This window comes from Papaver somniferum, chromosome 1 (assembly GCF_003573695.1).
Source record: "Papaver somniferum cultivar HN1 chromosome 1, ASM357369v1, whole genome shotgun sequence".
Classification (NCBI taxonomy): domain Eukaryota; kingdom Viridiplantae; phylum Streptophyta; class Magnoliopsida; order Ranunculales; family Papaveraceae; genus Papaver; species Papaver somniferum.
The window spans coordinates 201,471,061-201,497,557 of NC_039358.1; the positions used below are offsets into that span (position 1 = coordinate 201,471,061).

The 26,497-nt window shown below is 37.5% G+C and overlaps 2 protein-coding genes across 6 annotated transcripts; one reads left to right on the forward strand and one right to left on the reverse strand.

The window, feature by feature from the left end:
• Nucleotides 1–6,484: 6,484 nt before the first annotated feature.
• LOC113335299 (protein POLLENLESS 3-like) lies at nt 6,485–9,904 on the forward strand. The gene is made up of 5 exons (XM_026581400.1): nt 6,485–6,910; nt 7,107–7,253; nt 7,775–7,923; nt 8,008–8,860; nt 9,562–9,904. Exons 1-5 carry the CDS (start codon nt 6,713–6,715, stop codon nt 9,820–9,822), a joined length of 1,608 nt encoding a protein of 535 aa, XP_026437185.1. The 5' UTR covers nt 6,485–6,712; the 3' UTR covers nt 9,823–9,904.
• A 724-nt stretch (nt 9,905–10,628) lies between these two features.
• On the reverse strand, nt 10,629–17,312 carry LOC113312184 (putative F-box protein At5g62660). Of its 5 annotated transcripts, none has more exons than XM_026560950.1 (8): nt 17,172–17,312; nt 14,579–16,697; nt 14,400–14,475; nt 13,960–14,061; nt 13,725–13,821; nt 13,173–13,263; nt 12,704–12,794; nt 10,629–12,247 (listed from the first exon to the last, which is right to left on the reverse strand). In XM_026560950.1, exon 2 carries the CDS (start codon nt 16,609–16,611, stop codon nt 15,133–15,135), a length of 1,479 nt encoding a protein of 492 aa, XP_026416735.1. In that variant the 5' UTR covers nt 16,612–16,697; nt 17,172–17,312; the 3' UTR covers nt 10,629–12,247; nt 12,704–12,794; nt 13,173–13,263; nt 13,725–13,821; nt 13,960–14,061; nt 14,400–14,475; nt 14,579–15,132. The 5 variants fall into 5 exon arrangements, with proteins under 5 accessions (XP_026416735.1, XP_026416729.1, XP_026416733.1 ...); XM_026560944.1 differs by having other exon boundaries at nt 10,629–11,934; nt 12,041–12,794; XM_026560948.1 differs by having other exon boundaries at nt 10,629–11,176; nt 11,316–12,794.
• Nucleotides 17,313–26,497: the final 9,185 nt, after the last annotated feature.

Genomic DNA, 26,497 nt, shown 5'->3' on the forward strand with positions numbered 1-26,497 from the left:
TTTTGAATGTCAATGGCCCTGGAATTCTTTTTGGAAACCTTTGCCTTCTCCTTGTCAGCTACAACTTGACTTGCTCTATTGACAATAAACGGATGTGAAATTTCATTATACCAATCCATATATCCTGGCTCAACTTGTGGAGGACCACCACCCAAAATATGCAAGTGGTTCATATTTAACTTGTTGGCATCCAACCTTCTCCAGTACTCTAAGGTTGGTTCTGGATCATATATGGGGCACCACGAAGAGGTGGTGCTTTTAGTCCCATTGGTACCCAATGGAAACAACCTGAACTTGTCGTTAACTACTGGGAGCGTTTGGACAGATCCTAACTGACGTAGAACGCGACGAGGATCATATATTACAGAACCACCCAGATAAAATAAAGGTCCGTAGTACATACCTATTGGCACAAAATTATCTTCAAAAACATAATCTTCTTAAACATCTCTCAAATATGGGTCAAATACGACGTCACTCCCATCCAAAGAGTCTAATTTCTCTCTCAGATTAATAAAGACATCTTTCTTATTTCTTTCTTTCTTGGCTTCCATATCATATTGATTCGCTGTTGGTGTTGTTTTATCCCAATTTGCATATACTTTGGCCAATTTAATTTGGGGAAATGGTCATATACCCACACCTACATAAATAATTGAAGATTTCTCAAAATATCCTCTTCACAGTGTAAAGTTCGGCACATAATGAAAATTAGCTAACATTCCGAACCTATACAACAGAAAGATCGGCTTACCAATATGCATGGTTTTAAGCTGAACTTTGCACTGAACAATCAACATTTTGTTTTAAATAAGAATAATTTGAACAAAAAAATCAAATTTAATGAATATTATTACCTGAAGCATAATGAAATTTCCTCCAATGTTTGTACTTGCCAACCTAGATGCTTGTGCGAGTTGATTGAGTAGGTAGGCAAGTTACGATGTCCCCCAAGCATAACTATTAACCGAGTGAACATCCTTGAAAAATTGGATATATCGGAAACTCACCTTGTTCCTAGAAGTGTCTGGAAAGATATCTCTTCCAAGATTGTACAACATATATGCTATTGCAGTTTGTTTCACTAACTCCTCAGTCATCACCAACTTTCCACCTTTAACCCTCTCCGCTGTTTTCTCAAAATAGGTTTTCAAACTCAACAACTTGAACTTCTTGTTTTTCTTGTAGGCTACACCTTTATCATTATGGGTAGAAGTGACATCTCTCACAGAACAACAAAACTCTAGTTCGGTTATCGATCTTTGCCAACCTAGAGTTTCCTCCGCCAACTTATACAACTCATCCCAACTCATATTATAAAACGTTGCATCCACGCTTTCGCCGGTGACACTAAGGCCCTTAATCTTATTCGCGTCTTCCGGAGTGATTGTCATCTCGCCAAAGGGGAGATGAAATGTGTAAGTCTCATGAGCAAATCTCTCGGCAAAGGAGGAGGTTGTCACTCTATCACATTCCTGATGACCATATTTAATAGCAGGCCATAAACCAGAGGCTTTCACTATAGCAATCACCTCCTGAACCTCTTTAAACAAATCCCAATGTGCGGCTCTTTGATGTCTCAAAACTCTGACCGCACGACAATGGTCATAAGTCTCATATATCCTCTTAGCCCAAGACTCTCTGTAACCAATCAACACCTTGCCTCCGTCGGCTGGAAGACCGTGTGGTAAACCATCATCTCTTGGATCTATTACATCATCATCATCATGAATGTGAAATCCAACTACACGAGGTGTAGCATCTTTCTTCTCTGGTTGTTGTTGTTGTTCCACTTCAGGTTGATCTTCCACATCTGGTTGATCTTCCCGGTGTTTCATTTTACCCTTTTGGTTCCTATACATAGTACAAAAACATAAATAATTATAATCCTATAGAATACACAACATATCCTTAAAAAAATAGGTTACAGAACTAAGTTCGGCGTATACGAACGCCAGACGAAACAGCCGAACCAATGAAACCAAAAGATCGACGATTATCTGGACTAGCCGAACTGTTCTTCAGTTAAGGTTCGGCAGCTAATAAATTACACTCTATGAGCCGAACCTTTCTATGTGTTCTGAAAAACCTAGGTTTTTTCAATTAAAGCTAATCTAACAATAGAATAAAATGCATTAATCAACAAATTAAATGGTTGGGTTTATATAACATACCTTCTAATCCTCATTTCCGGGGTTTCTTCTTCACTTGATTGAACTTCTTTGTCAATTTCAGTTTCAACTCCTTCTAACGGTTGTTGGTCTTCAATTGACGGATTAGAAGAAGATTTGGACCGCCTACCAATTGCTTTTTGTTTTCCACGAGCCATTTTATAGTTGTGTTTAATCGACGATCAAATTTTTATAAATCGACGATCAATTTCGGCGATGAAGTATGATTTGAAGAGGAGAAGAAGAGGAGAGTAACCGAAAAGGTTCGGTTGATGTTCCTTATGCTTTGACCCAAAAGAGCATTTTTTGCTTTTATATCAACTTATGGTTAATATAGTAATTTACAAGATTCTAGAATTTTCTAATACTTGGCAAATAGTTCGGCTCTTTATAAAATCTCCGTTTTAGTCGAATGGGATTCCTTTGGTAATTATCGAGTGCCAGCAATTTGGTTCAGCTCTAAACTAAGATGGAAGTTCGCGCCGAACTTAGCAACAAGAGAGCAGTCGAACGTTACAGTGTAAGGTTCGGCTTATACGCGTTAAACACTTATAAGCCGAAATTTTTACTTAGAAAATTGTAAAAGGTTCGCTAATACATATTACATATATATTTATATGCCGAACTTTATACTGTAACTTAAACATAAAATCAACATTAGACAAAAAGCATAGCATTTCACTTAAACATAAAAGCATAATATTGTAGTTAAACATCAAAACATTATACCGAAAACCAAACACATAACATTGTTTTCTTCAAGTAAATAAAATTGTGCTAAAATCAAACATTACTGAAAAACCAAACAATAAAAACCTAGTGTACTTCAATTTGAACATAATCATCTATTGAGCACCACCGCGTCTTCCACCACCACGACCTTTTCTAGCACCACTTCCACTCGCACCTTCACCTTTGTTGAATTACTCCGACCCAACGGTTGTACATATATTCTTGCTCTTCCACCGCCATATCCACATTGCAATCAATTTTCTTCTTCATAGCCTTCAACACGTCGTTACCCCCAGCCATCTAATAAAATTTAGTTAAAATATATAAGCAACAATAGACAAAAATTTTGAAAACAAGTTTAAAAGTATGCACTCAATATACCATAGTTCGGTAAGACTTCGAAACATCTTCAACCATTCCCTTTATATTCTTCCTCGTCTTCGGCTCCACTTCCTTTTGTGTTCGCTTTCCCCTATTACCATCTACCAAATCTTGACTTTCCCTATTAATGATTAAGGGATATGAAATTTGGTTATACCAATCTATATAAGACGGGTCAACTTCACAAGGATCGTCACGCAAATCTTCTAAGCCAACCCAACTTAATTTGTTATCTTCCAATTTATCCCAACAATCAATGGTAGGATCGGGATCATATTCGGCATTCCATGAACTTTCTATACTCTTTGTTCCCTTAGAACCCTTGGGAAACAACTTGAACTTTGATTCCTCTAGCACCGGAATCGTTTGGATAAATCCATATTGACAGAGTACTCGACGGGGATCAAACACTATAAAGCCTTCGAGATAAAACAATGGCCCATAGTACATCCCCAACGACATATCTTCATCCTCAACAACATCATCATCTTCTTCATCCTTTTTGTATGGTTGAAATACAACTTGTTCAGCAGTCAAAGAGTCTAAGTTTTCTCTCAAAGATATCAATATTTCATTTTTATTCCTCTTCTTATTTTCCTTGAAACTCCATTTGGCCGAGGTAGGGAATGTATCTACCCATTTGTAATCTTCCTTGACTAAATTCAAATCCTGGAAATGGTCATATATCCATACCTACACCAACAATATTGAAAACAAAACACGAAACTTAATTATTAGGATCAGTAAAATTGGATCATGAAGTTTGTCAACTTTGGGAAACAGAAGCAAGTTCGACTTATGTACAAAACAAGGTTTAAAGCCGAACCCCCTCAGGATATTGAAATCGAAACATCCGAACCTACAGAAAAGCAGGTTCGGCGTAAAATAAACCAAAATTGAAAGTCGAGTTTTTTCTTGAAAATGGAACTACAATGTGTAAACTACTTGAAGCATTGTGAAATAACCTCCAATGTTTATACTTGTTAACCTAGACGCAGTTCCAAGTTGCTCCAATAGGAAAGAAAGGGCCGCGGTTCCCCAAGAGTACTTGTGGCAGCTTTTCAAATCCTTTAACAATTGAAGGTATTGACCATTAACCTTGTTCCCACTATTATCGGGAAATATAACACTTCCTAAAGTATACAACAAATACACGGTAGCAGTGCGCATAGCTGTGACCTCGTCCATAACCAACTCCCCCTTTGAAATTTTCTCATTTGTGTCTCCAAAACACTTTTTCATAGCAGTGAACTTGATTTTCTTCAACTTCTTTGTGCTAGAATCCACAAACTTCACCTCTTTAGCAGCGCATGAAAACTCCAATTTTGTTTTGTCTTTTGGCCAACCAAGAGTTTCCTCAGCAAGTACATACAACTCATCCCAAGTCATTTCATAAACCGCTGAGTAAACATTTTTCCCATGCGTTCTAAGACCACTAATCTTCTGTGCATCATCTGGAGTGATTTCCATCTCGCCAAAGGGGAGATGAAATGTGTAAGTCTCCGGAAAAAATCTCTCACAAAAGACTGAGTTTGTAACTGCATCAAATTCCTCTTGTGCATAGAAAATAGCAGGCCATAAACCTGGGCCTTGTACTAAAGCCACCACCTCAGGAGCGTCTTTGAAAATATCCCAATGTGCGGCGCGTTGGTGTCTAAGTACGCAGACTGCATCCCTGTGATCCGGAGTCTCGTAAATTTTCTTCGCCCATGACTCCTTGTAGCCAATCAACACTCTTCCACCATCTTCAGGGAGACCATGGGGCAAACCATCCCTGCGAGGACGTATCACATTATTCGGATGAGGAGTGTGCTTATCTGTCTCCCTTGATGTAACAACTTTCTCTTGTTCTTGTTCTTGTTCTAGTTCTTCTTGACCTTCCTCACCAACATCTTCATCATTGTCATCCTCTTGTTCTACAGGAAAAGAGCATGTGGTATCAATTCCACTTTTCCCTGCATGTAAGTTCTTTGTGCCACCACCCCGAGGTTTGGGAGTTTTTGAGTTAGAAGGAGTCACTTCCATTGTTCTCCTTTTGAGATTCTCTTTGAATTTTCCCGGATGGGTGCTAACACAAATTACAAACCTTAATTAATTTTCCAAATTAAATAAATATGATAATTCACGTATAAGTGGACAAGTTTACAGGAAGCTTTTGGCCATACACAGTGTAAAGTTCGGCACATTCGATATTTATTACAATGAGTCGAACTAGGTGGCCAACAGTATTAGTCATGGTCAGAGAAAAGTTCGGCACATTCGATATTAATCATAATGAGCCGAACAATGAACCCAACAGTAATAGATCGGTTATTAAATAATGGCATTCAAGTTCGTCTGATTATCATAAAAAAAAATTGGTGCCGAACTCAATGGTTCGGCTCATACAATATTCAAGTTTTAAGCCGAACTAATCTTTGTCTGTGTAAAAAAAAATAAGTCTGGCAGCGACATTTCAGCCGAACACTACCCTGAAACTAACAAAAACCGAGACGAATCATCGATTACATGTCATAAATCAACTAAATACGCAAAAATAAACAATGGGTTTGTGGGAAATACCTTTCTATGTGCAATCTTAAAGAATCAGCCTCTATTTCTCCCTTTCCAACACCAATCGATCCACTATCCACTTCATCTCCATCTTTTCCAAAAACCCTAAATTGAGATGCTACAGAAGCAACACCAGGATTCAGCACCGTATTTCTAGGGCATCACTTAACACGAGGTGCCATGTATGTGTTTAACAGAGAAGTTAATCGAACAAATTTTCAGAAATTTTTGAGAAGAAGATGAGAAGAAGAGGGAGAGAGAAGGGTTTTTGGTTTTTAAAACTTAAATTTTTTTTTGTGTGGTTTAAGTAACCGTTTTAGTATTAATTAGTGGGTAGGTTAATTAGTGGGAAGGTAGTTAATTAGGGGATGGGTTAATTAGTGGGAAAGTTTTAGGATTAGAATTTAATTAAGTAGAAGGGTAGTAATGTAATTTAAATTATATGAGGGTATTACAGTAACTTTAGCATCATTAGGACACCCCTTAGCAATTTGAATTGGATGGCATCATAAGTCTGTATGCCTCCAAATTATCTTGTATGCCCCAAAATAGGGTTCACATAAATAAATCTACCCTTTGGAGATGCTCTTAAACCCTCATAACAATCCCGGCCCATTAATAGCAACACTCAGTCGCTCCCTGTTTAAACGACTCCACAGTCCACAACGGCTAGATTTTCTTTTTCCCCTTTCTCCATTATTCTTTCTCGATCAATTTCAGTTCTTGAGTCTATGAAGAATCGGTTTTCTAATTAAATAATCGTTCATTAATCTTTGAACGGCAAAAGGGTTTCTCAGTTCAAGAATTTTACTTCGATTCTCAATTTGTTACTCCTTTTACAATTTGTAAAACTAGGGTTTTCAATTCGTGTCGATATGAAAATAGATTACCATGGTTTTACTCCTGCAACACCTGAAAGAGTAAAACCATCTCCATTTACACCATTAAAACTTTCTCCTTCATCATCAGAAACGAAGAAGAAGATCTCTTCTTCAACCGATTCTTTTCATTCTCTTCCATGTAATAGAGTTCCAAATGGTGATTCTCCATCTGTTAAAGCAAAACACCCTCAGGTGACTCATTATTTCATTAATTTTATTCTTTAATTTTGGTGGGTTTTGTTCGATTCATGAATTTACCCTTTTTTTTGTAAAGGTTTTGTTCAATTCACCATTTTAGCCCTTTCTACAGAAGGGTTTTGCAATCTTTTCTTTAAGGAATTTCAACAAACAGTTTAAAACCCTTGTTTTTATTGTTGATTTCTTGCAGATAACCGAAAAGGATAATAATAAGGCTGTTAAGATGAAGCAACATAACCGTGTTGATGTGGCTATTGAAACAATTGAGTCATTTCGCAGTCTTTGCTCTCAGCAAACACAGGATTCTCTTGATAATGTGCTCATTGATCTATACAAGGTATATTGTCTCAATTATCTTATTTGGTTGCATTTTTTCGCGCAAAATGCATGTGAAAACCCACCCCCATAATGTAGCTCTTAATCTTCCTTGCTGATTAATGTAGGGAGTTGAGAACAGAGAGGAGGAAATTGGGTTGGGGAAAATCTTGTTAGTGTGTCGATAGAGGCAAATTCTCAGAGATCTTGCTCTTTCATGCATATCTCAGATTTTGCCATTTAACTTCCTTGCATGTGATTGTGGTGCTCGGGGCCTTTAAGTTTCTTATAGACATTTTGAAACTAGGTGCATTTGGAAGTTCTTGCTTGTCTTTTTACTTCAAACTCTAGAGTCCTTTTGATGTTACAAGAATGTCTGTTTGCCTGCTAAGCAACTGAACCTTAAACCGTTTACAAAGTAACTGACTGTTGTATTGAGAATTGATTTCTGTCAACTAGCATTCAGTACCGAATTTTATTAAGATTTATATCATGCTTAAGTACTGCTTCCGTTTATGACATTCGATCTTTATGTAACAACAGAGAACCGGTAGGATAGAAAAACATATCGAGCTTCTTCAGCATAAACTCCAGCTAGTTGAGGATGGTGTTACATATGGTGGGGAACGAACTCAGACAGCAAGAGCTCAGGGGAAGAAGTACTATTGCTCCATTCAACACGAGAAATCAAGGTAAGCAAATGTTACAAACCTCTACTATACTCAAAATGTAAATTTCTTGTATTTGTTCACTCACCGTGAGCTTTGAACAAGCAGGTTATTGGGGAACTTGGGATCGGCTTACATGCAACAGGAGAATCACCAAGTTGCTGAAGAATTGTATAGGAAAGCTTTATCTATCGAGCCAGATAAGAACAAAGAATGCAATCTTGCCATCTGTTTAATGCACAAAGGAAGAATTATGGAAGCGAAATCTTTACTTGAAACTGTAAAACCTTCAGTAGCTGAGCGCGAGTTAGCTGATTCCTATATTAAATCATTTGACCGTGCTACCGAGATGCTGTCAGAGCTTGAACTTCTGAAACCACTTGAGCAGAAGAAAGATGATAGTTTCAAAATGGAGACTCGGGTCAAAGTGAATTCCAGTTCACCAGTTTCTTCCAGATATGTGGTTGGTGAAAGAGGTTTGGAGCATTCAGATTCACGAGTTTCTTCTACCACCAAGGTTCAGCAGACTGGCACCAGAAGATGCTTAGAGAGTTCACATCATAGGGTGTCGCCTGGAAAATGGAGAGCCGATGATTCACATTTAAGTCTTTCACCCATTTATGGTGCAGATTCTGGTTTTTGGAACCCTTTTGGTTCCTCTAAAAGTGAGAAAATCTGGGCAGATATGGTTGAAGAACAAGAACCCTCAGAGCAGCAGTACTTGTACTTAAATACGTATTCAGATTGGAGAAAGAATTCAACGCCGTTAAGAAAAGATAAGAGGCTTCAAGCTTTTAAGGAAATCACTAGTCAGGAGGATAGTGCAGAGAAAGACATGGATGTTGTAATGAAGCAACTGAATCGTGCTGAAGAGGCAATTGAAGCTATTAAATCCTTTCAAAGTCTGTGCTCTCGACAATCTCAGGAATCTCTTGATAATGTGCTCATTGATCTCTATAAGGTATGTTATTTCAATTGCCTCATTTGTAATATTGCTTATTTTTCGTTTCTCGCCATCAAATTCACTTAGTAGTAACCCTCACATTACATCTTTGCCTCTGGTTATTTCGCGCAATATGCATGTGAAATCCATGCTAGATTTTCCTGCTGCTCTTAAATCTTAAAATTCTTCTGTACATTCTCAAACGATATCTAGGCCATGCTGCATTTCGGCAATGCCAACCTGAAACCGTTTAAGGATTAGTAGTAATCGGTCTCCTTTGAGGTAGGATTAGTAGTTTTATGATTGAATATTTCATTTTTTGTTGAGAATGATCCATGTCTTTGGTATGTGTATATATGAAGATTATACGATGAATGATTTCTGTAGTAAAACTGTAAATAAGTCTTTCAAGTGTTTCACCAGTAGATTATGTTTGGGCTCAGATTAGGGAGATCTGGCTCTGTGCTAACATTTTAATATAGTATTTAGATTCAACATGTCATGGTATTTTTGGATGTTACAGCTCCGGATTTGATGCGAGGTATTTCAGATTCAAATAGAATATGCAAAACAAGATATATAGCCTATGGGCATGCTTAAGTTACAAAAATCTTAGTCTTTCGGGTAGATTAATGTTTCTCTTAAAATAGCCTAAGTTTACAGAAAATGCAACTCATGGGTTTCTTATTTGAAACTCTCATGGATTTTTGTTTATACAGGTGGTTGCTGTATTGAGAATCGGTTTCTGTCCACTAGCATTTACTTTATACAGGGCTCTAGTACAGAATTGTATTAAGAGTGATATCATGTATTTTATGGATTTTGAAGACTTGGTCTTGAGCTACAACCAAGCGAAACATAAATTCAAGATGGTCCTGGAATCTACAAAACAGGAAATTCTTGAACTTTACAAGTCAATGGTTGTTGGTAAAACAAGAATGTTCTGGGATAACCAAAACTGTGTCTTCGTTATCTGTTGATTGATTCATTATCATTAAGCATCTGAACTTTTGTACAGATTCATTGGTGTAACAGAACGTTGTTATAGAAATTCTATTTTTGATTCAATTTGCCAGTTTACATTCTTATTGTAGTGTTTCGGAAAAGGTCTTATCGGACAGTCAGGTGGAGTGCACCTGAAATTAAAGAGTAAATAGCATTTTTCTTATGGCTTGGATGTGGATTAGAGAAGCTAAAACTACTCAGGAAAGAAGCCTGATTAGCACTGTACCTGGTGAAAATATTACAAGTAAGAAAAATTAGGGACTGTTGTCAGAATTGAGGCTAGGTTCCGAATTTCTGGTAAATACTTAACCCATGAAGTTCTTTTCTTCTTACATTTTTGGAGAGGGGTTAAGGGAACCCCAACCGACAAGAAAGAAAGAAAGAAAAAGCTAAGGAGTCGAGAAAACACAAAGAAACAACACGAAAAAAAAAAAAGGGAACTCACACAGCCCCTTCAAACTAGCCAACATGGCTTTGGGATCTAAAATAGACTGTACCAGACGCATCATCAATCACAATCTTCGTCAAGTCTTCATCAATGTGATTAGTATCTATTTCATTGAAGTCAATAGATGGTGGAGTTGGCCAACAAATCCGCTGCTCTATTGGTTTCTCTGAAAGTATGTATTGCTTTAAATCCTTGGAAGTTGGCACGTTCTCGTCTGATAGACTCCCAGGTGTGGTGACTGGTCCATGGAGTCTTCGAGTCAGATCGAAGGGAGATATTAATGCATCCCTTTATTCTGGCTAACTTGAGGCCAGCTTCAACTCCTTGCATCTCATGAAGAGTTATAGCTATAAGAGTTGAGCCCCCTTTCACAGCACCAATGGGACTACCATTTTCATCTCTTAAAATAGCGCCAAATCCTGCCCCATCCTCTCTAGAAGATCCATCTGTGTTAACTGCCACCTCTCCATTATCTGGCTTGGGCCAAGCAAGAGCTAGCTGATTTGTTGATGTAAAGACTGTAGATCCTCTCCAGCTCGCAGAAAGAGCTCTATTCTCATTGTTGTCCTCCATAGTAATGTTAATAGAAGCCATTCTAAGGCGAACTTCAGCAACAATTCTTTGATATAAGCACTCAGCTGACATGAATGTACGAGTGAAGATTCTTCGATTACGCTCCCCCCAAATGTGTTAGATGTATGCATTGAAAGTGAGTTTGTGAATTATACCAACTGCTCTTACACCTCTTATATGCGTGACACACCACTGTATATGGTCATCCTAATCAGTATGGGTAACACAGCTCAGACCCAACAACTGCATCAGCTTGCTCCAAACACTTGCTGCGTAGTTGCATGTGAACAACAGGTGAACATCATCCTCTAGCATCAGATTGCACATAACACATATAGGATCAACACTCAGTCCCCAAGATAACAATTTATACCTAGTCTTCAAACCCCTATGAAGAGCCATCCAAGTTATAAAACAATGTCTGGGTATGCAGTGGGAGAATCATACCAGCGACTGCCAGTTTTTCTTAGGAGCATGGGGTCTTAGAGCGTTGTATCCTTCAGGGTGTAGATACCAGAACAGCAGTCCAAACAACTCTATCAGCAACAAACAATCCACTTTTTTTTTCGCAGAATATCCTCAACAGTGGAGCCAAAGACATTTTCTAAGTTCGGGGGTGAGGGACCATTCTCCGTTTGTCAAACAAGTGCTCACCCTAGCATCCAAGTGATGGACAGAGTCATAAAGAAGGTGTTGAGGAAATAAGCTTAGAAGGTTACCTTGTGGGAGCCATTTGTCCTTCCACAACTTCGTATCCTCTCCATTGCCAATCAGTTGTAGAAAAAATTGAGAAGCCATATCCCGATGATCCAAGATGCGTCTCCAGCACCATGAGCAGTCTAGAAGCCAAAAATCCTTATGTTTGATGAGATTGTTCTTGACCCAAGTGACCCAGATAGTTTCTTTATTGCTTACGATGTCCCAAATGTGCCGGAGGTTGGATACAGTATTTGCAATCTCGATACATCAAATTCCAAGGTCTCCTTCTTCATAAGGGAGACAAACAATGGACCACCTAACCGCTGATTGCTTGTAGGTGAGTTCTATACATGCCCATAGGAACTTCCTAAATAAAAAATTAAGAGTTTTAACTGTTCTCTTAGGCAAGACAAAACATGAAGTCCAGAAAACCAATATACAGCTCAAAGTGACCTTTACTAATAAAACTCTACCTGCAAAGGAGAGGTCTCTGGCTTTCCAAGACTTTATTCTAGTAATGATGTGATCAAAAAGGGGGATGCAGTCTGAGTGAGAGAGGCGAGTAGAGAGAAGTGGGAGGCCAAGATACCTGATAGGTAGAGTGCCAACTTCGAAGCCCAACACGGATCTGATGCTAAGGGCAGTTGATGCATTGACAGAGGAGATAAATGTTGCTCTTTCTGTTGTTAGCAATTAACCCAGATTTGTTGGAGAAGGAGATAAGGGTGAAAGCAAAAGACCTAGCTTATTACCTAGCCAATTAGAATCCTATCTAACTTAATTAGCCAGCATTTCAGGATAATGAGGGCGACTTACTAGAAAACCTAGAATCGGAGTACCGATTATTACATCTTAGCGACACAATATCTGGTTAAGTTTCATAACTTACTTCTGTTATATTGAAACCCTACTTCAACTCTGAGGACTTAGACTACTAAGGAAATTTTACTGTTTCGTGATCAAAATTAAAATATAACAGTCATCAATGTCGAATATGTTCAAAAATAACTGAAAAACATGACAATACCAGATCCAAAAGTAACAACCGGACAAAAATACAATACCAACCAAATTATATGTCCTAAAAGATAAAATCAAAGAAAATATGAGTGAAGTAGAAAGTGGAGGGGTCTAACCTGTACAAATCAACAGATTTGATCTTACTACTGGACAACATTTTGACAGATCCAAACAGGAACGATCAAAATGTTCTGCTGAAGTTAAGCCCTAGAAATGTGATCAGGCAAAACAAAAAACATTTAAGAGAGTGAGGGACTACTGTCATAAAGAGGAACATGCATATGAAAAGCTTAAGAAAAACTGAGTTAATTGGTTAACCAAAAAACATTTACGGAACTGAACAGAAAATAAAGAAAGGAGATTTGATTGAAAATATTATTCCCAAATAAAAAGATGAGAAATGAAAGAAAACAACAGTCTAATCAAAACAAAAACCAATGCGAGGAAATGTGCAGACTAAATTCAGATTTTACAAGTTGAAAAGAATAACGAGTCTAATTGCAACGTCGAGGAGATCAGATGGATCCGAACATACAAGAATCAGGTGGAAAATCTTAACTCGTATAAGCAACAGCAAAGGCATACCTCAAGTTCATTGAAAGAGCTTCAGTATTTGTATTCGGAAAAGTTGTCCTTGTTCTTCAACCTCCCAGAGTTTAGGGAATGAATCAAGGTCCTGCAGTTAAAAACATTACAAGAATGAGACGCAGTGAATGTTGCTGTTTCATACCTTAGCTATAAATAAAAGTTTGTAGGAGAACGAATATTGGTGACCGGCAAAAACAGTAGAAAGAAGAAGACTTAAGAAAAAATGAAAATGAGAAACCATTTGTATTATTACAGCAGACTGTTCAAACATTACACTCCTTAAAATCTTAGTTTTAACTAAACCAGACACAGGCAATTAACACAACAACTGGACGTGTAAGATTGGACAAGAAAATTGTTCCTTCCCCTTACTTCAATTTCGTACTTTATTATCATCTAATTCCTAAATCAGTAGGAGCTTACATTAATAATTGCGAAAACTGTAATCTAAGGTATCAAATATCGCTGATTCTTAAGCCAATGCTTTGGAAAGACTTATTAGTTGACGAACACGGTTCTTATAGTGTAACCTTACTTTCATGTACGAACCTTTTGATTTGCAGTTACAATGGAGTGGACGCAACCACTCCTGAGCTCCCAAGTTCAGGAAATTCTCCAAATTTTCGACCTTCCAAAATAAGTCCATCTAGAGAGGAAAAGTGACCCAAATTTATTAGGAAACAGAATTCAATAGCCGTTAAGTTATTAGCAGTCAGAAGAAAAAAAACTTAAATTACACAACACATATCCACCATGATATGGATATGTTATCTAGTAGTATTACCTTCGAAACCTGTGTATAGTTCTCTTGATCCGGATGAATCACGGCATTCAGACGCCGCCAAAAACCGTAGCCAGACTACAGCATCCAGAATCTAGTGACTTTCTGTTAGACCACAGTCAGGTCGTTAGCAGCGCTTATATCAATAGCTGCTTAGGCAAAAATCAGCATAAAACACCAGACTGCGCAAAGCTCTGTCTAAAATGAAGACAGACTACACGCAGCCTGTCACAAATAAGGATATTCAAGAGATACCACTGAAGATATTCAAGAGATACCACTGAAGCCCAATTGAAACATGGCGATCTCATTAAGTTTTGCAGTAAGAATTAAAATGATGAATCTCAACAATCAACACAGATTTTATTGGAAGTACCATACAACCAAAAAATGAAAAGCCTAAAGGTATAAAAACTTGGAAATATGTTGTCTAAGAGTATTACCTTCGAAACCCGTGTATAGTTCTCTTGATCCAGATGAATCACGGCATTCAGACAACACGGTCAGAGACTAAGGCATCTAGTCGTCGCAAGAAATTGTGGCCAAAAGCAACGGAATTTAGACGTTTTAAAATACTGTTTATAAACTTTAACTTCGCTAAGAAGACTGATAAGTATTGTACCTGGTGAAAATACTACAAGTAGGAAAAATAAGGCACTGTTGTTAGAATTCAGGCTACGTTCCGAATTTCTGGTAACTACTTCAAGTGATGGCTGAATTAGATGAAAACTCAGGATATCATCTAGTGACTTTCCGTTACACCGATAGACTGCTTATGCAAAGATCAACACTGCCTAAAAAGAAGACAGACTACACACCGCAGCCTGTCACAAATAAGGATATCCAAAGAGATACCACTGAAGCCCAATTGAAACATGGCGATCTCATTAAGTTTTGCAGTAAGAATTAAAAAGATGAATCTCAACAATCAACGCGGATTTTATTGGAAGTACCATACAACCATATATATGAACCGCCTAAAGGTATAAAAACTTGAAAAGATAACATAATACATTATGAACGTTTTCTACAAGAAATTCAACTGATTGATTTGCCGTTTCCTGAAAATGAAAGAGTGATAACTGATAAGTCCACAAAGTTGGGCACTCACATGGCATGTGGAATATGTAGAGAAACTTTGCACAAGCTTCAAGTAACTTTTGTGTTGTAAAGAGACTAAACATGAAAGAGGCTTTCTGTAAAAGTGGTAATCAGAGTCCTCCGGGAGCAACGGGTAAACGAGGAGACTCCATCCATCTCAATCCTCTTACAAGTCTTCTTCTTGCGGTCATAAGAATACAAACAAGTGAAGCTCACTGAGTTGTTGCATCCCCGGCATTCGAAGATTATCTTGTCTGTACTTCCAGCAATTCCAAAACCACCAACCCGGTTATCACAGTAAAATGGTAGCTCAATTATCTCCGTGCTCCAATTACTTTTGTTTCCTCGACAATTTTCCAGTTTTTTACCAGCTCCATCATCTAACATCCATAACTTAACAACATAAGGTTCCATACGGTATAATAGAGCCACATGTCCACCCAATACTAAGATGTCAATTGGCAGCCTATACTCTTCATCACGAGGCTCTTCGAGGATGAAAATAGGAATTGGGATAAGTCTATATTTTTCAGTTCCAACATCAAATGCAACTATGACATCGGGATCATCACGATTAGTGGTCCCCCATTGATCCCAATAGTACTCTTTGTTGCTCCAGTATATAGTACCATCCACATACACCTGCCGACAATTACTATAAGCCGGAGGGAGCACCTCTGCAATATTTATTTGGTTGTTCTCGTTAGGAACAGCATTGATCCTACGCCATTTGGTGTCACTGCCCACTGTCAATGCCTCCCAACTTTCATATTCAGATCGTTCCAAGGAATGATGACGATGCTGTTCACGCCTGGTAAGTAGTCTCCAAAAGCAGAATACTTTATGTTCTTTCTTCTCTGGGTCGAAACCAAATCGATAAATTGGAGTAGAGTGACTTTTTATCTTCATCGTGCTTTTATCTGCCATAAGCTTGTGATTTTCTTCAGCGAGTAACGTTGATATGACCCACGGTGTTGCTTCTCGTGTACTTGCATTGTATACCCTAATAGCATGTGTCTTTTGATCTACAAAACAAACCAAACCATTCACCGGTTCCAAGACTTCACTATAAGGGAACCATTTATCCTCGGTTATCCTAACCTTACTAACAAAGGCTTCCACTTCTTCATCCTCACCACCAGTACTCGCTTCAACTATCTCCGCACATGAAATACTTTGCTGAAACGTTTTGCTGTCTACAAAGCTAGCAATTAGGCTAGTGTGGAGGATGCCCTTTTCTGGCGCTGGGACGATGTAGAGAAAATTAGGACGTGATTTTGAATGGATGAAATGCAAATCAATCAACTTTGGATCTTGTTTAATCAAAAACAACCAATGTTTGCATACCGACTTAAACTGCATGAGTGCCTTGGCTGGAACTCTACTTAAGATGTCTATCACTATTTCGTTGGGTAAACCACTGACCTGAGTCTGAATAGAAGTGTAAACACCATGAAAGTTGGTGTTGGAGCTATTAAGTACCTCTGTGGTTCTGTTCCTTGATGTACCATAGTAAAAGTGCGGTGATACATCATAACTTGTTAAAACCTCCATTGGCAGACAATATTTTCTGATAATTATCAAGGCTGCCTGCTATTCGGTTTGGAAACAAGACTAGAAGAATAAGAATCACAATCCTCCTACAACAACATTAACACAAATGATGTTAAGAACACAGCACTAATTTGGATAAATCAAAAAAAAAAATAGAGAATCAGAAATTTGAACACAATAAATTCTGCATCTAAGATGATTAGAACTGCAGATACAGCAGATCCCAAATCCGGAAAACACCCAATTTTAGGGATACATAGTAGCTCTATCTAAGATGATTAGAAAACATAACCAACCGAAAAAATCAACCTAATTTTACTTACTGATTAACAAAATTGAAGAGATATTGAGAATAAATTGAAGAAATCCTCTAATAGGTGACGACGGATATGAAGACTTTCACAATCCAATTAGGGATAATCACTCCATCAAAGAAAACTGATGAACGAAATTAAAAAAATTAACCTAATTTTAACAACTGTATATACTGATTAACAAAATCGAAGAAAATATATATGAGAATCGAGAATTAAAATCGTTATTAACAATATTGGAATTACCTAATAAGTAAGCTCAGAGAAGCTCCGTAAATTTATCTACCAGGATGAACGAAACTCAAAAGGGTCTATAGTTTAGCAGAGAAGAAGAAGGGGAAAAGATGGTGCAGAACCGTAAGTCGACCGGATCCTTTTTATACTAGTATCGGTGGTAACGGGTAAAGAAATTATTGGGAAACCAAGTTTTATTAGAAATCGACAAAGATGGCCAGATCTCAGGTGGCCTGGCCCATTACCGGTCCAGCAAGGAAACCCCTGACTCATGGTGGGTTTGGAGGAAGAATTCACAATTACGAGGAATTTATAATTTCATGGGATTCAGGTAAATTCTTTTTGTATTTGGTAACTAAGTAGAAATTCCTATTGTATTTGATTTCTCAACAATCAAACAATATGAAGGAAACCCAAAGAAGACGTCCTGTTTTGACTGAGCAGAGAAACTGAGGTTTATAAGAAATCGATAAAGATGGCAAAGATGGCCGGATCTCAGGTGGCCTGGTCCATAACCGGCCCAGCAAGGAAATCCCTAATTCCATGAAGCTGGGAAAATGTTCAAGCCAGTGGTTACAATAGCCAAAAACCGCGCATAACACTTGTACACTTTCTAGGGAATCAACTAGACAATCAGACTCAGTTTAGAATAAAGTGTATCAAAGAGTTTAATATCTCTAACTCTTAATTCAATCCGCAATCAGCAAATAGAAATCAACGAGCCTGATTGAATATAAGAGGAGTAACTTGAACGGTACCAAAGACCAATGTTCAAGTGTCAATCAATGTAAATCAACATCCCAAGGTTGGATATTCCAATTGATTGATCTTAACGCACAACCTGTGATATTTCAATTATATAACAAAATATAATGCGGAAAAGAAATAACACAGACACCAGAATTTTGATAACGAGGAAGCCGCAAATGCAGAAGAACCCCGGGCCCTAGTCCAAATTGAACAACACACTATATTAAGCCGCTACAGACACTAGCCTACTACAAATTAACTTCGGACTGGACTGTAGTTGGACCCTAATCAATATCACGCTGATTCAAGGTACAGTTGCGCTCCTTACGTCTTTGATCCCAGCAGGATACTACGCACTTGATTCCCTTCGTTGATCTCACCCACAACCAAGAGTTGCTACGACCCAAAGTCGAAGACTTGATGGACAAATCTGTCTCACACAGAAAAGTCTATAGGATTGAATAAATCTTCCTCTCACAGAAATACCCAAGAGTTTTTGTTCCGTCTTTTGATAAATCAAGGTGAACAAGAACCAATTGATAACCCGGACTTGTACTCCCGTTAAACAACTTAGAATTATCAATCACCTCACAATAATCTTAATCGACTAGCGAAACAAGATATTGTGGAATCACAAACGATGAGACGAAGTTGTTTGTGATAACTTTTCTATCCTTCCTATCGGAAATATAAAATCTCGAGCCAATTATTTCAATTGCACTCAAAATGATAGAAACAACAAGATCAGATCACACAACTAGAAAGATAATAGTTGGGTGTGGCTTCACAATCCCAATGAAGTCTTCAAGTTGTTAACTTATAGGGTCTCGAGAAGAAACCTACGGTTAAAGGAGAATCGACTCTAGTTATGAAACTAGTAACACACAGTAGGTGTAGGGATTAGGTTTCCCAGTTGCTAGAGTTATCCTTTATATAGTTTTCAAATCAGGGTTTGCAATCCAAGTTACCTTGGTAACAAAGCATTCAATATTCACCGTTAGATGAAAAACCTGATTCAACCAAGCTAATATCTTTCAACCGTTATATCGAACTTAGCTTGTTACACACAAATGAAATGTACCCTCATTTAGGTTTATGTAACCGTACCTAAACGTGTACACCATGTTGGCTCACAAATAGTTAACCGAGGTTAGCCATATGATTACTCTCATATAAACTTTATTCATCTTAACCATAACTAGTTCAAATGACTCAAACGAAACTAGTTAAAGAGTTTTGCAATTGTATAGAAAACACAATCAAAACCAAATTGGTTTGATTCACTTGAATCAAACATGAACATTATAGCCACGGTTTGCAAGAATTGCATTCCTTATGATTTAAATGTTTAAGTACATGAACTGACCGGTTTGACAAAGTAATCAGCTTAAGTATGCGTACAGGTGTGCGTACCTAAGCAACGAGATTTGAGTTTGTTTAGTTTCCAAATTCAACAGAAATTTTCTGTTTGAAAACTTCCGCCAGTATGCGTACGGGTACGCATACTTAAGGTGACTAGTTAAGAGTCAAGAACCAAACTCAGCAGAAATTCTCGGTTCGAGAACTTCCGCCAGTATTTGTACGGGTACGCATACTTAACCTTTCTCCTTCACCAATTTCGTATACACACATATGCATACACTTGGCTCCCGGTTTATGGATTTATACACTAATATGTGAACACCCTATATATGCTTATATCCAAACATGGTTACATTCTCAACTCTTTATTTCAATCATTGAAACATTCTTCTATAATGAAAATAGCCTTTTTCACACACTATTAGCATCAAAGCATTTTTCAAGATATTGAAATAATCATTATCGAAACATTCCAAGCCTACATCAAATGATTGTATCACGCAAACCATGTAAGATGTTACTCGGTAATTTTCTCATGATATAAGATGAACTCGATCGAAGCGAAAGCTTACCAACACATTTTTTGAGAAATATGTAAGCGAGAAGAAGTCTCAAATTTGTATAGAGAAACTATCTTAACACGATTATGTCTCAATATATATAGAGTAGAAATATACTTTCCAAGTGATAGATGAGTTCAAGTATCTACATACCTTTTGTCGAAGAAGTTCCACAAGCTCCCCATAGTAGTTCTTCGTCTTCAAATGATGAACTCTGTGAAATCTAATCTCAACTACACTATCTATGTCCTAGTCCGAGACATCTATAAATAGGATAGAAATCAAGACTTATATTTTTGATCACTAACATTGAAAAACATGCTTGAGATAGTAACGCATGCGAGTTCGACCGAGCAATGCTCTAACAATCTCCCCTTTTGTCAATTTTAGTGACAAAACTATCTATACATATGGATTACAAAATAGATAACAATTGTAGATTCTCATCCACATGCTTGATCTCCTTGGCATCTTCAACGCGACTCGAAATCTTCGTCACTTCCAAGTATTCCATGATCCTAAAGGTTGTAAGTTCAACATCATAGTTGTTAAAGATCCGTAGGGATAACAATGAGAAAACAAAATGCTCTCAATCATTGTCATACAATGTCATAGTATTATTACACAACATGAAAGTCCAATTGTATCACAACTTTGACAACAATACTATGGTGATATGTATCACTTCCCTTTAGTTAATACTTCATCTCACATGAAAACCACTCCTCCTTACATAATGATCCGTAAACCATATGTATTTGTAGTATCACACTACACATTAATTATTAAATGGTTGGCCAGTTACAAATATTTCTTAATGGAAAAAGACATTTTTAAGAGAGGTTCTGAATATGCAACCTTTGTGGGTGGTACCAAGTGCAGCCTCGTTCTTGCTACTGTTTCAACTGGTTTTCCCATTAAGATCCATCAGATTGGTTTTGGGGATTTCACTTCAGGAACGATGGTCTCATGTGTTTCCTCTTAACAATATCTTAGATGCTCAGGTTTGCTCCACGAATTTATCTTTCTGTGACTGTAATGTATTAGTCTATATTATTTTTCTTGCAATAAAACTTTTGTGTTTTCATAATGTATGTAATTTGTTATGCTGTACTGCTCACTACTTTGATTTACGAACGGTAAGTCCTCTCTTCAACTTTATAGTGGTCTGTGGAAGGAACTGATTTTAAAAAGAATAAGAGTTGATTCCGAAATGATATATACAAATATTTGAGATTAAGTACATTATTTGAGCTAAGTTAGGACCTCCAGAACTTCATCTAAATGGGCGTTAATGTTTACAATCTAATTTAACCTTGTCTAATTTCAACTTTTGAGTTATATTTACTTATATTTAACTATCTTTAATCTAAAATCTAGAATTGTTGATATCATGACCTTGTATTACATGCAGATGATGTCAAAATTGATGCGTTCACCTTGGATATTTCATGTCAGCTGCACGAAACAGAGAGTATTGCTGGTCTTCTATCATCAGTAGTGCATCTTTCTATATTCAGTGATGAGGCCATGCATGAAAGTACTGGCGTCATTCAAGGTCCATTGAAATTGGTAAGTTGCAGTATGTTCTTTTTTTGCAGTATGCTTTTTTAATTTAAACCAACAAAAAATTGACTTTTTTTTCTTCTCCTCATTCGTATGTCATATTTCGTTTTCATGATTTAATTTGGATATTAAGTAAATCCATGAATTTTTTTCCACTGGTTAAACATTATGAAAATTGTAATTGTAGTTCGATTATTTTTCTTGCAGTTTGTTGAACAAATTCATGAAGAAGGCACAAAAAGTCCCTGCACTATTCGTCTTCCAACTTTGAACTTAACGGGGTTCTGGTTGTCGAATCAGTATTACGTCCAAGGGCTAAAGATGCTATCTGTTATAATATTTTTCAAGAGGTAAGTAAAAGTTCGTTACTCGGACTTGAATAGATTTTAAAACGAAAATATATGTACAAATTTGTCACAAGATGTTCGAGAGGTATTGGGACTAAGGACTTGGCCAATTCTTCATGCATGTGGTATATTTTATTTATTCTTAACAATTACTGCTCAAAACATAAATATATGGACTCTTATTTTGCCAAAATAGATTCTCAGAATATTAGTTATAAATCGTAAGCATGGGACATCAAACATTTAAGCAAGCATGCCGCATCAAATAAAATGATAACTAATTAATTAAAATCATTTTTCAATTTTTAATCAGTGCAAAAGTCATAAAAAGAATAAATTAAATTTACCACAATGACGAAAATAGACTCCCTCCGTCGTCCCAATGTTGGGTTTAGCTCCTCATATTAATCATAATCTCAAAATGTTTTATTATTGCTCCAAAGTTGATTACAATTGAGTAAACAATGCAACAGAGAAATCGCAACAGCAGTTCCTGTTGCGAAGACAATGTTGGACTGTTACAGAGAAACAAATGGTGACGGAAAATTAAATGCTGTGGTTTACTTCTCTGTTGCAAAATATGATGAAGAAACTATTGCGATGAAGATAAACGTTGCAGAGCAGTTGAAGAAACAGTTGCAAATGGATGAAGGAACCGTGGCCGATTCCTTGTTCTTCACGGGCAGCAGCAGCAGCAGCAACAGAGTTCTGAAAACTCTGATTTCTGCTCCTCTGGCCCTCCTTTCGACTCCCAACTCTCGACATCCCTTCCCTGTGATAGCAGCAACCTATTTATATACCTAAGACTCATTTAATCTCGCCATAACTCCTCAAAAATCTTCACAATGAAGAAAAATATTTTTGAGAATAATTTCTTATTTCTTCCTCTGTGTACGTTAATTGTCTTGGAAATCTTCATAAACTGATTGATACGCATCCTAGGAGAATATCTGGGCTTAACTACACAAACATGCAACATCTTTTACGTGATTTTCTTTCCAAAAATGAGACGATATTCTTTTCTCTGTTTTGATTGGGAATTGATTTTATGGACAAATTTGATCGATCCCAACCACCATAATATCTTCATATACTCATATCACATATACCCATTAAGTCTAAGCTCTTTAATCTCGTTAAAACACCTTCAAATGTCGAATTGAAAATCTGCCAGTAAAGGAAAGAATTTTCCCGCCAAAACAAATTTTGAATTTTGAAAGAAGGTCGCCCCTTATCCAGTGGTCGCCCCTTATCCAAAAGCGAGAGTCCGAATAACACTTGTCCTCCGGGTGCCAAAATCAACTTTTCGAGCCGAATTTTCTTAAAATATTTATTTCCAAAAAATACCTACAAATACATAAAATAACAAAATTAGTACAAAATCGAGTGCCAACAATACGGACATTGAGGACAAATTAGACACAAAAATGTGTCTATCAAATACCCCCAAACTTATTATTTGCTAGTCCTCGAGCAAAATTTATTCTTGAAAAGTGACTGAGTTAATCTCGGGTGGGTTTATCAGAGGTGTACCCACAAAAACCAATACTCCAGACCCTAGCTATCTACGCAGAACCTTGGAAAGCACTAAAGAACCTCCTTGGTTGGCATACAATTATTGACTCTAAGAGGAAGAACCCTGATGCGAAATTCCAATTGCTGTACACGAGTTTGCACTCAAGCATACTAAAATCCATATAAGTGACAGAGCTCTACTAAGATAGTTTCACGATGGACATCATACTCGGAGTCAGACTAATCATGTGAAAAGATTAAGAAGATGGAAAAAGAAAAATGTAGATGGTTGAAAAGCGAACGGTGTTTCCCATATCTGTCTGAAGGCCTCTGCCAAGATGAACCTAACCTAAATGACTGAGATACCGGTCTGACTAATATTAACACACTGGCATATACAAGGGAACCAGTGGTCAATAACTTAAATCTAGATCAACAAACTGGCAAATACAAGGGAACCAGCAGTTGACTACACATAACAATAACCATTTCTTTCTTTCTTTTTTTTTTTTTTTAACTTAACGGCATGAATAGATCTTTTTGATCCAAGCGCATGCTTCTTGTCAGCAGATTACACGATAGTTCCCACGGGTCCTGCATTCCACGCTTGCTTAGGCGACGGAAACAGGGAGAACACACGCATATTGCTATCCAAGTGTTAATACTTATTCCGATTGGTCTAACTGGTCCGGTCTATTTTTTTTTTTTTTTTTTTTTTTTTTTTAAAAGGTAACTCAGTCACTCTATTTCACCCTAGCAAAGGTAACAACTTGAATCGTGTGCCCCACCAAATCACTTGAAATAAAAGAAAACTAAAAATAGAAAGTGAAAAGGACTCGACAAGATATGGCGAAACTATCATGTTATTTCTAACACCTGAGCTCTGTGCTTTTATGAATAGACTCTATAGATGTTTCCATCTAGTCAGATTGGTTCCTCAACTCCTAAAACAAAAATGTTTCCATCCACTTAGATTGGTTAGTGCTATCCTAAATACGCATAAATTTCTAGGCTCTGGAGTTTATTATTACAACTAAAAAGTTTCTCCCATACCCCCAAACTTAAATCTAACATTGTCCTCAATGTTCTAAAGATAAAATTAAAAACATGAACAAGGAGAAACGGTTACTATTTGAAGTAAAAGAGTTAAGGAAGGATATTACCGTGTTGCGTGAGATTGGGTTACCTCCCAAGAAGTGCTAAGTTTAAAGTCTTCAGCCAGACTTAGGAAAGGATTAGTCAACTCGAACCATAAAGTAACAGTCGAAATAACTGTGGGTCTTCAAACTAAATAGAGCTGACCAAAGGAAACTACAATAACCCAAGAAAGTGAACAAGTACTGCATCCCTTATCTAGTTTCCTGATGAAGATACCTATGTCCCATTGTGGTTCAGGTTCAGGTTTATGAAAGGATCTTGATAGAAATTTTCATTGGCTGCTTCCTCATAGCTAAGATCCAACAGTTCAGGTTTAAAAGTCTGGAAAAACTCAATTAAAAATAATAACAACCTAATAATGGGATCCTTAAGTCAATCAGATTGACTTACACAGTTGACCACAAAGAGTGTGGTCTTCTTAAAAATGTGTCGACCCTAATCTCCTAAAGTAATTAGGTTAGTCTCAAACTTAATAATGACACATCTGAAATTTATATGTTCCCACAATTGGAAGAAAACTATTTGGTGGGAAAACAAAGTCAATCTGGTGATCATAGCCTGGGCAACCACATCAACCAGAGAATGGGTTTCTAACGATGAACTCCTTCATGGATATCATTAGGTTCTGGAAAACGATACGAAGATAGTCTCGTAAGATGGGTGAGGCATTGATGTCAAGTCCGAAGTGAGGGACCTTACTAAGAGTTAAAGCACATGGAGAATGATACTCACCCCCAAACTTAGAGTTTTCGGCGTCTCTAGATAGACTGGTCATAACCTCCCTAATTTCTAGGTCGGCAATTGATTTTTCTAAGTCAGGTTCATCCTCGCTAATCTCTACGAGTTCATCTAAGACTATTGTTTCTAAATCGTTTGACTCGATCTCAAGATAAACTGGTTCCTCTAAACCATCATCGGTTTCGTAAACAGGACATACTACATCGTCTGAAACGGGGGTATCTCTAGTCAAATCCTCGTCCTTTTGAATAGGTGAATAATTTTTAAAATTATTAGGATCTGAACAGAAATAATATAATCATTATAAGGCTCAACTGGGGTAACAAATTCCTGATCACTATTCCCACATATTTCAGATTCTTCATCATCACTATCCTCATCATCATGATACATTTTTGAAATTCAAGAATTCTCAATCTTTGTTCCAAACTACATGGTCTATGTTTATAATATTTCTCATAGATCGTTAGAGGTGATTCCTCAATAAAAGTTGGAGTATCCATATATCGCTGCCCACGCATATATTCACCAAGAGTCATTTCCGAAGACGTCTCTTGATAACGAGAATTTCTAGACATATATTCTCGCAACGTCATCGCAGGTGGCGTCTCCTCAAAAGGATTCATCACCAAAGAAATATAAACTACAGAGGGATTCTATACAATCACAAACAAGGCCGACTCGACTCCACCAAAGCAAACCTAAAGATTTCTAGCAAACAAAAAGCATGATGGCTCCACTTAGATTGTTTCTAGACCAGCTTCTATCTTTCGAAAGGGAATTCGTTGCAATTTGAGCAAACCCCTCTGGAATCAATCCGAGTCAAAGTAAGTTGAATTGAGGCGAGGGAAGCTCAGTGGAGCTTTGATACCCAAGGCCTCACCGCTATCACAAGGCGGCGCAGTCACGCATTCAACTCACAGAAACCATCATGAACTTTAGAGTGTACTTAAAGAGCAACCAATATTTTTCGAACGAGTTTCCTATTAAGCTCGTTACCCTATCGGTCTCGTTCTATTCCAAATTTTAATCTTGGGTTCGCGTTAGGTTTCGTTTTCCTAAGGCGGGCAAGAAGGGAGCGGTGATGAAATCCGAACCCTTATCTTGTATTGGCCAGGCCTTGCCCTTTACTAGGAAAATAAAGACAGTCCGGTTCGTCGTCAAACAATTATCACCTTAAGGCAGACAATAACCCGCTTGCAGGAGATTCGCGGGTGTTTCGATTGGACTTACCTCCCGTACCAGACGGGCGATGAACCGTTGTCGTCGACTCGGGCCACGACTCCTATGCCGTGTGCGAACCCGAGGGGCCGAGACGATATAGTAATCGTCGTCCTTCCCT

Bases quoted from the DNA above. Each gene is read 5' to 3' on its own strand.
- LOC113335299 (XM_026581400.1), top strand. From the start codon at position 6,713: ATGAAAATAGATTACCATGGTTTTACTCCTGCAACACCTGAAAGAGTA. The intron at 7,254-7,774 runs GTATATTGTCTC...ATGTAACAACAG, and splicing joins TGCTCATTGATCTATACAAG to AGAACCGGTAGGATAGAAAA. The intron at 7,924-8,007 runs GTAAGCAAATGT...TTGAACAAGCAG, and splicing joins ATTCAACACGAGAAATCAAG to GTTATTGGGGAACTTGGGAT.
- LOC113312184 (XM_026560950.1), bottom strand. From the start codon at position 16,611: ATGGAGGTTTTAACAAGTTATGATGTATCACCGCACTTTTACTATGGT.